Below are 15,564 nucleotides of genomic sequence, written 5' to 3'. Positions count from 1 at the left end.
GTTACTCTGAACGCACCCTTAATGACGTCATTTCTATTTGGACCAATAAAAATGAATGTGACCTACTCCAAAAGAGGATGCAAAATAACAAAGCAGCATTTTTTGCAACTTAAAATTCACAGATATTTGCTCTTATGGTGTGAAAAATTAGAAGAAATGTGCCAATAGAATTTTTTTTTAACTTTTCAGGGAAGTATGGACAACACATTTGAAATCAGAGAACACACCATGGCATTGACTGTAAACCGTTGACAGATATTAATCTTGAAAAAACATGATATGAAGTGAATAGGTAAATGGTAAATGTGAAAAAAATCTAAAAAAGTGCGTTCACGTTGTTTACAATTTTGGATGTACGTTTTATTGTTTCTAAAATCATCTTTTATCGAAGATATGTCTTACCATTTCCTGTGTTATGCTAATATACCGATACTACAGTAGTGGTGCAGTCATATGAAACTCTCTACGACCGTTAGAAAAGTATCATTATCATCTCGAACTTCTTTTCAGTTATAAAATGGACTAGGTATCGTGGCATTGCGATAATTTCAGAATTAAATGCAGTGCTGATCAGTTCGCCTGTTGCGCAGCTATATTACAACAGATGAAAGAACTCTGCAGTAAATATATATCCTCTGTAAGTAAGTATTACATATTTGATTTTACTGTCTTTTTATTCCAATGCAAGCGAGAGTTTGTGACTATACACCAGAGTACTATTGTGTTTACTCACGTTTAACACTCCGCGTACGGCGCAGTTTTTACACTTTCCGGTCCTGAAATAAGGGGTGAGTTTTTTACATTTTCTGTAAATACATAACTGGGCAATTCCACGGAATTAGGGAACTGATGACCAAATTTTCAAAATCATTTTTTTTTTCACAAATTAGGCATCATTTTGAAGTTTATGAGTTGAATTATATGAAAATGGTAAAAATTATCCCAAAAGTTTATATTTGTAAGAGTTACAAGCCTTTGAACAAGGGTATTTTCAACATGATGCCATTAACTGATTTTTTGAATTCTTGTTGGAATTGGAATTTTAAACTGTAGTTTCAATATTTTTCAAGTTGTAACTGATTCAGATGCCTGTGCCACAACACTTTAGAACAAATGTAACCCAAAAATGAGACCTAAATAAAATATTTTTGTCTTCAAAAGCTTATTTATAACAGGCACTTTGATGAAATTATGTCCGACACTAAATTGCAGGGTCCTCAAACCTCCTATTTTCCCACTTTTTTAAAATTTTGAAAATTTTTCTTGTTTTTTTCCTGTTCCTATTTTTTCAATGCAAATAATCTTGCTTCCGCCTTTTTACCCATACTACTATATCTTTGTGCACCTTATCCACAGACAGTGGCGGATCCAGATGATGCTGTTGGGAGCGGCGATTGAGTAATGGATCAAGGGGGGGGGGGGGGGGGGGGGGGAGAGGGGAATAATGAAAATAAAATTTAGGAAAAAGTTGAAGCACTGAAGCATGTTTTTATATATTTTTTGGAATAATGTGTACTATCATTCAAAGAGTTTGAATGAAAATTATAAGTGTTTAGAGTACCACACACACAAGAATGAAAAATAGTAAAAAAAAAATAGTTTCTATACTAGTTTTCTCGATGTCGAAAAATTTTCCAGTAAAGCCCCAGAACCCTCCCCCTTACATCACCAAATATAGCATAAAAGTATGTTTTTAGGCCTTCAGTTTTGAAAGATTTCCTGGGGAGAGTACACGTGTTCAGCTTAAGACCGTGAGAACTTCAATGTACACTTGCACTCTTAGCGTTTCACTATACAGAAAAAAAACTGCATTTTTAAATCTTCAATGACAAAAAATTTCTAAGGACATCCTGACTCTTCTACATCCTCAAAGATAGCCTAAATAAGGTTTTAAATCGCAAAAAAAGCACTCCTGAACCCTTTAATAAGCTAAAGGATTTGAAATTGACTTAAACTTGAAAAAGATTTTATGATTAAAGTTTCGAGAAGCCAGAACCTCGCACCCCTTATGTCTCCTATTGTTACCACACGAAACCTTAAGTCGCGTTTTTAGAACTTTAAATTCAAAAGTGTCTCCCGACTCTACTTTTGGTTGCGTCAAGGCTTTTTCCTAAAGTCACCAATGATAGTCTATAATTAAGGGCTTTGATGCAAGAACCATGTATGTCCAAATTTTTCATTCATTTATTTATTTTTTAAATTCATTTTTGCGTGTGGACATCATAGATGTTCCGATTGGTGCGACAATGGGGCACGAATTTTATATAGTATTTTATTCGAAAAATGGAACTAGAAGATAGAAGAAAATATATATCTTCAGTTAAACTAATTAATAACTTTTCCTTTTGACCTCGTGAACACAATTCAGTTAGTATTTTAAAATAATGATTTAAAATAATTTCATTGTGAAATATATATCTTTAAACTTATACATCTTTACACATGCATTAATCATTCCAAACTTAAAATTAAAAAAAACCAGACACATTCAAATTTTTTTTTTAATTCAATTTCTTTGTTTTTTTAAACTTTGATATCACTGAAATCAATTTTGTTACATTAGTATTAACCTTTATTTATTCATCTCTATTTTTTTACTACTTACAGATACATATTTTTTTTCCCCTTTTTTATAAATCATATTTAAAATCGCAAGAGATAAAACATTTGAAAAAATTCTAGTTCTTTTTGTTACATTTTTGCTCAGAAAGAGTGAAAGAAAAAAAAAAATCTGTTACCTTGTGATGAAAATTAACAAATATTCAGAACGAATTTCCAGACATTAGTTTCAAGGTTGTAGAAAGACATTTGATGAATGCTAAAAGTTGCGAGCTTCCGGGACACAATGATATAAGTAATCCATCATTGTTACGAATGAAAATTATAAGTGAAATAAATTGAATTGATTGGTTAAAAAATGAAATGATATTCGATGCTATTTTTGTCCGAACAAAATTTTAAATGAATGAGAAAACAATGCATAAAAATTACTCATATTGTAAAAAAAAAACTGCAATGCAACTTACCCAGTGGGGGTTGGCTAATTTTTTCTTATGTGTTTGTTGTTTTGCTTCTGATTTTTCTCTTTAACTTTGGAGGATAACATTCTTGCAACCGACTCATACCAATGGCAGCGATAGAGAAAGTGAATGTGCGACCTAGCAGAGTTCTGCACTATCCACAACTCTAGGAGCCTTAGGCACCTTCTATAAAGATGGCGCTATATTACAAGGGCGGCTGACCTCACAACTGTCCAACAAAATTAGGATCTGTTTCTGATTAAACTCAGAAAAAAATCTCAAGTGTCGCTTTGCTCTTTGTATGACCTTCCCGCAAAAACATTCCTATATAAATTTCCTGTGTCCGACATTATGACTCTCATCAATCTTTCGTTAACAATAAATGTTTGTTTATGAGCTGCCGGCGATTTCATTGCAGCGAGTGGCACTAAGATAATGTCTCCTTTTCGGATAGTTGCTGGCGATTTTCTTGCAGGACGGGACCAGGGCTGGATTTAGGGGAAGGCAGGCGGGGCTACTGCCCCGGGGCCTACACAACAAAGGGGCCCCCACAATAATCTGCGACGCATACCACAGGTTGAAGCCTTCTGTCGCCCCCGCCCCCCACCAGTCCCAGAAGTTCTATTGTTCTGCACTAAACTGAACGTGAGAGAGTTGTCGACTAATGAAAGTATTTAGAACAAAAGAATTTTTTATTTAATAATTTATATTTTTTGGGAGAATTCTGTTTATGTAAGTGCAGGGGGACAGTGACCTTTCTGGAAGGGGGGGGTCCGACCCCATGGATCCCCCCCCCCCCGGCTACGTCCCTGTTACTTCTCCACATTTAGTTGCTGAAACTGTGTGCTTTTATTAAGTGGTGTTATTCGTGGATTGTACGCCGCCGCAGATGATATGCAGGAAAATACGATACACAAATACCCACTGAATATTCGGTACACCTCTAATTGAAACCAACTTAATGTCGTTAAGTAGCCTATTATTGATGTAATTATCTTATTTAATATATTTTTTTCTTCGGGTAATTTTATACTTTGCTTTGCTTTTGCACTAAAAACATTTTATTTCTTTTTAGGTTGAATATTTCACTTTCCACTCGATTGGAGCAAAAGGGGAATGCATTCTTTTGGGTACCAGACTCTTTTCATACTTAACATTCTTCACTACAATTCTTCGAATGATATCTCAGCACATTTTCCATGAAGAAAATTTGGTAGTAAATGCCACTGTATAAATTAGGTCATTACTTCTTTGAAAGTCATTCTCAATGAAATAACAGAAGCATACTGATTTTGAAAATCAATATTGTAATATATATTTGTTTATTTCTCCAAGCTGTGTTACTCTTGCTCATTGTTTTTCAAATTCACACCTTGTGTTTTTGAAATTATGAAAACTAGAAAACATTTTAGCACTGTTTGTGTATAATATCTGTATGATCAAAGGAAGTTCACTTTTTTTTGCACCAGTTTGTGAAAGATTTGTATTTTAGCAGTAAGACAGTTTTTTTGAGTGTTTAAATTATTTAATAGTCATGGAGGAGTTCTGTAAGATGAATGTTAAAGCAAAATTTGCTTCTGAAAAAGAACTGGAAGCAATTTATTCTCTTTCAAAATTAAGAGAAATGAGCACTTGTTTAACTGACTCTGATCAACTTAATAGCCAATGTAGTGAACAGAATATTCCTACTAAAGAAGAGGAAAAAAAGTGCTCAAAAGAAAAAAAATATTCCTGTGCTCTCTGCACAAAGAGTTTTCGTCGGGAGAAAAGTCTGGAGAACCATTTACAGACCCATGCAAAGGGGAAACCGCATTCTTGTAAGCACTGTGGTAAAACCTTTCGTTTATTGGAAAGTTTTAAAATTCACTTGGAAACTCACACGGAAAAGGCATCTTTTACTTGTGAGTATTGTAATGAGGCCTTTAGCTCAGAAGAAGACTGTATGATGCATTCGAAAAGTCATGTAAGAAATGAGTCTTTTCCTTGTGAATACTGTTCTGAAACTTTTGGCCTGGAAGAAAACTTGAAGAGTCATTTGCAAATCCATTCCAAAGGTGAATCTTTTACTTGTGAGCATTGTGCTGAAAATTTTAGTTCAGAGAAAAACTATAAAGTACATTTAGAAAGTCACGTAGAGGAGAAACTTTTTGCTTGTGATCATTGCACTGAAACCTTTAGTCTCGAGAGAGACTTAGAGATTCATTTCCAAACCCATTCTGAAAGTGAATGTTTTACGTGTGAGCATTGTGGGGAGACTTTTGATTCGGAGGAAAACTGCAAGATGCATTTGGAAAGTCACATAACGGAGAAACCTTTTCCTCATGATCACTGCACTGAAACTTCTAGTCTTGAAGGAAACTATGAGAATAACTTGCAAACCCATCCTGAAAGTGAATGTTTTACGTGTGAGCATTGTGGGGAGACTTTTGATTCGGAGGAAAGCTGCAAGATGCATTTGGAAAGTCTCATCAAGGAAAAACGTTATTCTTGTGATTATTGCACTGAAACTTTTAGTTTTGAAGAAAACTTTAAGATTCATTTGCAAACCCATCCTGAAAGTGAATGTTTTACGTGCGAGGACTGTGGCGAGACGTTTGATTCAACGGAAAGTTGCAAATTGCATTTGGAAAGTCACTTGAAGGAGAAACCTTTTTCTTGCGACTATTGCACTGAAACCTTTAGTTTTGAAGAAAACTTGAAGAATCATTTAATATCCCATTCTGGAAGTGAAATTTTTACCTGTGAGCATTGTGCTGAGACCTTTACTGTAGAAGAAGATTTGAAAACTCATTTGCAAATGCACGAAGTTATGTGTGGATACTGTAATGAAACATTTTATTCGGAAGAAAGTTTAAATGATCACTTGATAGTTCACGCAGATGATAAACTTTTTACTTGTGGACATTGCGCCGAGGCTTTTTATACGGAAGAAACTTGGAAAGAACATTTGTACACGCACAGCGAGGACACGACGTCATCACTTACTTGTGAGTACTGTAAAAAAGTTCTCCCTAATGAAAAAAAGTTGGAAGTGCATTTGAGAATGCACAGGGGAGAGAAACCTTATGCCTGCATGATTTGTGACAAAACTTTCACATCGGCCGGATACCTGAAAGTGCATTTGAATACTCATCGCAGGGAGCGGACATATGCTTGCGAGTACTGCGCGAAGTCTTATGTCACTAGTCGAGCTCTTCTGACTCACATGAGAACGCACACCGGAGGAGGTCAACCCAAAAAAGTGTCAACCTATTTGTGCTCAATTTGCCTGAAGGACTTCACTCAAATGTCAAGTCTAAGAGCACATTTGAAAATTCACACGGACGATAAGCCGTTCAAGTGCGAATGTTGCGAGAAGGCCTTTATCAATCGAGAAGACCTTAAACGCCATTTGAGGGTTCATACGGGGGAAAGACCTTACGTCTGCAGATTCTGTGATAAGTCGTTCAGTCGTCCTGGTGGCCTGAGCAGACACGAGCGCGTGCATACCGGAGAAAAGCCTTTTCGCTGCAAGTATTGTGGCAAAGGCTTCATCCAGGCTGTGCACATGGAGTCTCACATTGTCATTCATACGGGAGTGAAACCCCACGTGTGTGAACACTGCGAAAAATCCTACGCCAGGAAAGAAAGCTTGAAGGTGCATTTGAGAACTCACACGGGCGAGAGGCCCTTCCCGTGTGAGACGTGTAATAAAAGGTTTTATACGAAAGTGCATTTGGAAGCACACATGAACATCCATAGCGATGACAGGTATTACTGTGACGAGTGCGACCGGCCGTTTGTGTTTAAGTACCAACTCAAAAATCACTTGAGATATCATACGGGCGAGACGCCTTTTCAGTGTGAATATTGCGAAGAGGCATTTACTCAAAAACACCTGCTCAAGTCTCATTTAAAATTCCACCAAGAGGAAGTGCTTTCGATGGAATGTTAAACATTTCAACTACAGCAAAGATAAATTTTTTTTTGTTCTTCCCAAAATGTTGCAAGGACAATTTCTACTTTTCTTAAGCTTGCTTTTAAAGTTGACTGACCAGATGTCTCATATAATGTAGTAGTCTTTTAGACTGAAAATTTTTAGTTTTCCTGATTCAGTGATCATGTTATTTTTGGCTTTGACTTTAAACTCATTTGCAAGAATCTGTTGAATAATTATGTGATGCTTAGTATTTGACTGACACATTTTTCACATGAATAAAGCAGGTTTTTTATGAGTACTTCCTGCTGTGAATTATCTATCAGATCTATTTAAATACAACATAACATCTGCAAAAAATTAATGAAGATAAGTAGTTAAGAACAACAAATTATTTTGCCTTTTACTAACTTTCCTCATTTTTTAACACTGCTGCTGAACGAGCTGGGCTCAGTTTAGACTTCTAAATTGGTTTTTATGCTTTAAAGTTCCTGCTATCGAATGGAACTATACATCTGTGCAGCTGTAAAGCAGGAAACAAAGATATGTACAGTGGCTCCCAAAAGTGTTCGTACACCTACGACTTTCTATGAAATAGACTCTTATCCATTGGTTACAATTAATATTTCGGAATAGGTATTTCATTATAAGATTTATGATCTATTTTTAACAAAACCACATGAAAATTTTTAATGAAACATTAAAACTTATTTTTTTAAAAATCAAAAACCAAAAAGTGCCGAAAATTTTATCTCACAAAAGTCTTTGTAGACTTGAAAAAAAATTTCAAAAAATTAGTAAATAATCTAACTTTTTACTTAGTTATTATTTAGTAGAATATCATGCAGTAGCAACAACAGCTTTTAAATGTCTGGGAATAGATTTCATTGTTTTTTCTTTTTTTGTGCAATTTCTGAGTAATCGTTCAGCCGCACTTCGAGCCTTACTGTTTCTAGTTTCGTTTCAACGGTGTATTTTCGTAATCTAGCCACCAAATATCTCCAAATATGTTCCATTAAGTTTAGATCTGGCGATTGAGGAGATATTTCTAAGCTTAAGGACAATTTTTGAGGCACCAAACGCAAACGTGTGCTTCTTATCGTTATCTTGATAAAAAACAAAGTTGTTCCCAATTACCAAATTTTGAGCTAATAGTTTAAAATTGTTTTTTAAAATATTTAAATGAACAGCATAATTCATTATTTCAACAAAAAAAATTCCAAATTTCCAAGTCATGATGCTGGTATGCACCCTCACACAAGAACACCTTCTCCGTCCTGATTAACTAATCCAACTAAGTTCTTAAGATTAAATTCCTCATTTTTTTCTTCCATTTACAATTATACAACAATTTAACCCAAATTGTTGAATTTATTATCATCTATAAGTAAGACGTTGTTCCAAGACGTTTTGAGCTTATTTATCATAGATTTTACGACTGAAAGCGTAAGCTTACTGTTTTTCGCACAAACAAGAAAATTTCTGCAGGAAGAGGTCCCAGTTAATCCAGCTAATCAGATGACTTGGCAAACAATTTTAGGTGAAAATTAAACGTAAAATGTTTTATTCAATTCTGCAGAAACTTTTTCGGTTCTGAAATGTGTATTTTTCATATTTTTTTAAACTGTAAACCTCCGATCACGCTTTGTTAACTTTGCCAGTTGACCTTTTCTTACCTTGTTTTCAATCCGATTCTTGTCTTTAAAGCATTGCAAATTTCAAATTGTGTTTGTTGTTTTCTATGCATACCTGCCATTTTAAAATAATAAGCAGAATATTAAGGAATAAATAAACTAAAAATTAAAGGCAAATGACTTTACAATGTCATTACAATGCAAAAATAATAAAAAAACCACATATGATAATTTTAATTATGAATTTATTCGAAAATATTTCAATGTACGATGACTTTTGTGGCGTATTTTTTCTCTGGTTCTTCATTCTTTGACAAATTTCAAAAATAAAATCTGGCAATATTTTGGAAAAAACTACTGGGTTTTATTCAGAATGGCATAGGAATGGTGTGAAAAAAAAATTGGACTTCATATTCGAATTCAGTTTTGCGTTACTTTGGTTTTACTACAGAATTCCAAGGTGTACGAACACTTTTGGGAGCCACTGTATGTGTGTGCATATACAGGGTGTTCATGTTTAAACTTAAAGAATTTTCTTTTCACAACTGTTAATCCTAGATACATACTTCCATTAGCAAAAATGTTCAAAATCAGATGCAGTGTTAAGATATTGATAGTTTGAAGCGGGGAAAAGAAAAAAAAAGAAAATAGTCAAAAAATACAAAATATAACTTTTTAGACAACAGCAAATAAGCATGATATGCTTGTACATAGCTTGCCATGCTATAACTGTGTAAGCTAGCTGCAATTCATACTAGCTAGCAAAACGAAGCATGCAATAGCTTATCGAGGTACCTACCTCTGAATGCTTTCGAACAAGCTTGAACAGCTATGAGATGCTTGTAAATAGCTTGCCATGCTACTACTGTGTAAGCTAGCTGCATGTCAATTCATGCTAGCTAGAATAAAATAGCTTATTAAGTAAATACCTACCTCTACATGCTCTTGAACAGCTTATCAGCATAAGATGCTTGTATACAGCTTGCCATGCTATTAATGCATAAGCTAGGTCTCTAGTTTGTGCCTTGTGAGCTTGCAAGCATAAAAAAAAGCATATCCTAGCAGGAATATCTGCCAGACATAGCATGAAATAGCAAAAACTAGCTTATTTTTGTTGCTAGTACTAATTTTGACCTGGGTAGTAAAACCTGTGCGCTTCTATGTCAGTAACTCTAACTCCTCTAGACTGACATTGTGTACCATTTTAATACTGGGGTTGGATACAGGATATCCAAAACCATTCCGCTCTGTCTCACCGCTCTAAACCTTAAAGGGCCGGATATCGAGGGGTTAAAAACATTAAAATCGTCAATTGTTTCTTGCCACAGGTGGCAAATGGGGATCAGCGAGCAGGGGGCCAAAAAAATGCTATGCGAGAGTATCCATACCTTTACCCCTCCCACTAACGTCATCAAGGATGAAATACAATTGCGTTTTTAAGACAATTTTGAAATTACAGTGAAAATCCTCCTAATGGACAATTTTTAATTCCCCGGTTCCAATGCAAAGAACATTATTAAACCCCTGTCCTGCGGACACCTCTCTTTGCGGACAAAAAAAATTAGTCCCGTTAGGGTCCGCATTAGAGGGATTTTACTGTATTAGGGGAAAAAATTCCGAATCCCATACAGTCCCCTTTCTAACTTTAAGTAGGTTTCAATTGCGTTTTTAGGGCTTCAATTTTGAACAAATTCCAGATTTGTGCCTACCATCGCCATCTACATAAATAAAGATTAAAATTTGTTTTTAGGACTTTAAATTAAAAAAAAAATCATGGGCAAAGACTCCAAACATTTCTTTTCGTCATTAAAAATAAACCTACAACTGTGTTTTCGGACTTAATTTCGAAACATTTCGGTGTAGTACTCCCAATCTTGTCTCCGCATAAATCATTCAAGCTCGTCTAAAATTTCCTGTTTGGAATTTGAATTTCGAAAACTTTCCATGAAAGAGTCTCTAAACCCAAATGAATCTCCTTAAGTTTCACAAATGTCATACAGTAGCGCTTTTAGATCTCAATGAAAAAAAAATTCCTGGGAGAGTCTTGAATCCAACTCTTTCTCCCTACTTCAAAAATGGCCAACAATTGCGTTTTTAGGAGATTAATTTAAAAAAGTTAGAGTATCTAAATCTTCATTTTTAGGACTCCAGTTTCGAAAAACTTCCAGAGTCCCCGTGCTAGAATCCTTCACAGAAGTCCCTGAACTTAGTCCTCCCACTCTTATTAAAATCATCAGAGATCGTATGAACTGCACTTTTAGAACTACAATTTCAATAATTTTCCGGGGGAGCCTCCCTCGTCACACTTTTGTGACTGTATTTTCAAATTCCAAATTCTTTCTATTCGCTAAAATAACGCTTTTCTCCTGAAGTGTGTGCTTATGTGTAATAATGGATTCTTTAATTAAGGTTGAAGACTCAATAATAAGACGATAAAAACATCTTATGACCTCAGCTCCGGCCAAAACAAAATCCTAGAGAAGCCAAAGTTTTGCACAGTAAAATTTATTTGCATTTTGATTAATATTTTACTTTTTCTCGTGTTCAGATGCATTTATTACTCCAACATCAAGTATTAGTCAAAAAATGTGAAAAAAAAAAAAAATCTCTAGAGGGGAGGCACACATTATTAGTTCCTTAGACGCGGGGGCCGGCATCCTATTGTCTGCTTTGTAACTCAATGGAATTTTCATGCATTCATGAAAATGTAGGTATGTAAACTGAAACCTGTGTAATACAATCAACTCTCGAAGCCTATGGGACCGGTTGAAGCTTAGGAGTTAAAAAAGTTTCCAGTCTTCTCAAAAGCTTGAGACTCAATAAAAGCTTAGAGATAAAGGAATATTCGAGTTATCGAGATGGTGGATTGCATTGGATTAAGTGCACTACTATATTGAGGTCTTGCTGCAGACGAGAAGGGAATAAATTTTAACCTATTTACTGATGAGACTTAAAATCTGGAACATAAGTCGAAAAGAAAAGTTTAATCGAGGATTCTCGCGTGGTGCGTGATATACAGAATGGTTCGAAAATCCTATCGGAACCCCCTTTTGAACATTATATCAGTTACCTTGAAGTCTTAAGAGTCATAAGCATCAGGAGAACACAAACAACATCTGTGTCTTAACCAGGGGTGTTCAACCCACCACCCTAAGAGCAAGGGTGCACCCCCTAAATATCGCGAAAATCCCCCCTGGGACAAGAGCCTCCCAAAAAGTAAAACCTACCCCTCAACACACATTCCCCCCAAATGTCGATGGCGCAGAATTCTGCGCCATGAACCTTCCGTGGGTGCCCACCTAGCCCCAAGCCCTGCAGTAAAATACAGCTGAAGTATGCGCCATGTTCTCTCAGATGCTTTGGGGGAAGCATCTCCGAATATCCAAACCGATTATATTATAATATGTGAAACGCTCTGAGATAACATGGCACATAACTCACCTGTGTTACGACATGGGGAGAGTGTTCTACTGAAGTTTATGACTCTTAAGTTTTCAAGGTAATTGTGTATAAGAAACAGTCTAACATAACTGACATGATTTTGAAAATAATGCGGAAAGCGATGGGGGTAGGGGGGGTCTCACTTTCGGACCACTCTGTCTTCTGACCGCTCCGTAGTTTCATAAGTCATACGATTTTATATGTGAGTTTTTAGGTGATAAGCTTGTTGCAGTCCCTGACTAACTACTTCGGCTCTTCTATTACCACCTCCTAGTTTACGTTTGACGACCTCGACTGGTTGATTGATCACGTGACAGCAAATCTTCAAGTGCTTCAATCAACCAATCAACAGCTAAAAACGGTAACCGGTTGATCATAGAACGCTACGGTTAGTCACCGGTATATCGGTTAAGGTTGACGAACGTAACCCTACATATACCTCAGTTATATTAAAGGGGAGAGACTTTTAAGCTCTAACTCTCTCATGTTTTTGCGCGAATGCACCAAATGAGTTGAAATGCTGGAATGAAATTCCACTTCCTGACAAGTTGAGTGAAAACAAAGTCAATTTAAGTCTTAATGTATGCATTTATAAAAAAATAATGTTTTTGAAAAGCTGAGTGCATTTTTAGACTTCTTTTTTTCTTTGAAATAGGAATTCATTCTTGTAGAAACATTCATTTTAAACGACACAACTATTATTATTTGAGTAGGTAAGAAACAGTATTCAGTTTGTATTTTCAACTGTTTTTAGTAAATTGTAATGGAAATATTATAAATGGTTGGTTTGTGTTCAAATTTTTTGGAATATATTATAACGTAATGTCGCGTTTTTTAACTTCGTTAACTTTTCTGTTACGTAACCAGAAAGTACCGTAACTTTTTAATGAATAGATTGTAATGTGGGCTTTACGTTTTCAATTCCTTCATCCTCAAAACGTTCTTAAACTTTCAATTTGCATGCTATTTCCGGACATTTATTTTTTTTTAAATACCAAATAAGTTTTGTCTCTACAAGTTTTCTAATTGATTTGATGTTTGGTGTAATTTGACTGTTTTTCGCTTGGAATGTCCGGAAATATGCTTTGGGGACTTTTTATTCACAGGTAAAGATCTTTGAACAAAATTTAATTGCATTACATTTGAAAGTTAGTTACCGAGAGATTAAAATTTTAATGAATTTCATACTGCATTTGTCCATATACCATCAGTGGCATCTTCAAGGGGGAACGGGGATATTTCGATAATTGGGAATCTGGCGCGGTTGCAGGGCCAGATTTAGAGGAGGACAGACGGCTACTGCCCCGGGGCCTCCACAACAAAGGGTCCCCCACAATAAAATTTTTACAAAATATCCTAACTTTCACGGGTTGAAAGTATCAGATATATACAAAAAATCAAAATATTTGGATATGTATCAAAGTATCGGATATTTTCGAAAATATGATCTTTTCAAACTCTGATTAGGGGTCTCCACTCCTTCGTTGCCCTGGGGCCACCACCCTTCCAAATCCGGCCCTACGCGGTTGTCTCATTTTTGGCATAAATAATTTTATTTTGGTAACCCTGCTGATTTATAGTAACCCTATCTCAATAGATAATTCCTGTCTTTATGTTTAGATTTTCAATGAAAAATAAGTCTTGCTCAGGCGCTGGAGCAAAAAATTGACGCCAATGAAGAAAGATCGCCAGATTCTCAATTATCGAAATATCCCCGGGGGAACCATAGAGACCCTTGTCCCTCCCAAAATAAATTTAAATCTACTTGTAGCGTCCACCTAGAGCTCATTGCTCAACTTCACCATTGAGCCTTTAGGTCCTTTTAGCTTTGGAAAAGGCACTAGGGTATTTCACTGAAGTTCCTTGATCAAAACCAGACACGATATAAGCCGCACACACTGCTTTCCTCTTCCATGCAACACATACAATGGAACTCGCTTGTAGCAAGCGTGAATGGCAGGGCCCGATTAAGATATCGAGGGCCAAATACTTTTTTGGGGCCCCCTGTATTCAAACTTTATAACTTTAGCCATTGACTGAAGCAATTTTAGCCATAGAGTAAAGTAACTTCAGCCATTTGGGGCCCCCTAAATATCGTGGGCCCTAGGCCAGGGCCTAGTTGGCCTATTCAGTAATCAGGCCCTAGTGAAGAGGCCACAATATTTGCTCGTTATAACCGAGTGCTCGTAAAAAACGGGTTTCGGAAAAAACCGCAAAAATTCAAACCAATTTGCTTTGCGTGGTTTTTATTTCTGTACTGTGCCAAAGAAGTTCGTTAATATGTTTCGAACTGGTCTTATTGTATCTTTCTTGCTCTAGTGTTTTTCGAGAATTGCTCATGGCCTGAAAATCATTATCATTTGCACCCCAGTCTTCCAAAATAGTTTGAAGTTTTTCTGCACATCAAAAGCCATTGACTATGTTGAATGTGGTTCAGCTTGAAATTCTTTATATTTGTCATTATCCTTTTTACGTTCGTGATTATTTTCATCTGCTTTCTTTTGAATTAGAGCTACAATGGGGTCGTTTCCAAAATTTTAAAAGTATTTTTTCTGAAAGAACAGGCTTAAAAACATAGGATCTAACTTTTTTTTAAATAATTTGTTTAAGTTTAATATTTAAAAAGAAATTACTTAAATCGGTGCGCTTTTATTGTTTACACTTCTGCCGATGACATCACAAATGATGAAATGCCATTCAGTGTTGCCATTCACAGAGCAAGATATTTAATTTATATCTTTACTCACGTATATTGGCATTGATATGATTGATAGCATGTTTGGGACACAATATTTAATTCGCTGCTTGATTATCATAACGCAGAAACGCCGTAGAAAGATATGTAAAAGTGCATCATTTGTGATGTCATCAAGACCACTCCTTGATTGAAAAATTGGACATTTAAAAAAATTTAATAAAAAAAACTGTTGGGAAAATGAAAGTATTTTCTGGGTCCATGTTATTTTTCTTGCTTATTCTATCAATTTCAGTGACTTACTACTTTTGACTGAAGGAAACAACCCCATCACCTCACAAGTGATAACGTTGACAGCAACTACTTGACAAGTATTTTTCAAATGCTTCTCTGCTCCACAAATTAAAGAAAGTGCAGTAATCACTTGCAATAGAAATTTTATGAATCCCAATATATTGCTTGCTTTTAGCGGATTTTACTCGTTGAAAGCGAGTTATGCTACCATAGACTTAACATTGTATGAACCAAGTAACTCTGATTTCCTCGTTAAATTAGAGCTCGTTATGAGCAAGTTTGACTGTGATAATAACCCGAACGTGTTTTAAACATGCAACCTTCTTAAGAGGACGGGAAAGTATTGGTCAACTTTTTGAATTCATTACTTGAATCAGTAGTTTATGAAAACAATTGCAATTTTTTCACAACACATAAAAAGCTGCTATCTTTGCTAATCTGAGTGAAAATTTTATTGAACTCAACCTGGTGGTCTTTTCATTTTCCAACAATGAGGTGAGTTGCCATTTGGTGGTTTTCGCCAGGAAAATAAATTATTAAATTTAACAATGCAAATATTATATC

General features: G+C 35.6%; 1 protein-coding gene across 1 annotated transcript; it reads left to right on the top strand.

Annotated features, from left to right (window-relative positions):
• The first annotated feature begins 5,045 nt into the window (after window positions 1–5,045).
• Window positions 5,046–7,213, top strand: LOC129226333 (zinc finger protein OZF-like). The gene has a single exon (XM_054860934.1). It carries the CDS (start codon window positions 5,302–5,304, stop codon window positions 6,952–6,954), a length of 1,653 nt encoding a protein of 550 aa, XP_054716909.1. The 5' UTR covers window positions 5,046–5,301; the 3' UTR covers window positions 6,955–7,213.
• Window positions 7,214–15,564: the final 8,351 nt, after the last annotated feature.

This window comes from Uloborus diversus, chromosome 7 (assembly GCF_026930045.1).
Source record: "Uloborus diversus isolate 005 chromosome 7, Udiv.v.3.1, whole genome shotgun sequence".
In the NCBI taxonomy this organism is placed as follows: domain Eukaryota; kingdom Metazoa; phylum Arthropoda; class Arachnida; order Araneae; family Uloboridae; genus Uloborus; species Uloborus diversus.
This window is presented reverse-complemented; position numbering and strand designations above follow the sequence as displayed.

Excerpts from the sequence above, each read along its gene's own strand:
- LOC129226333 (XM_054860934.1), top strand. The coding sequence starts at position 5,302 with ATGCATTTGGAAAGTCACATAACGGAGAAACCTTTTCCTCATGATCAC.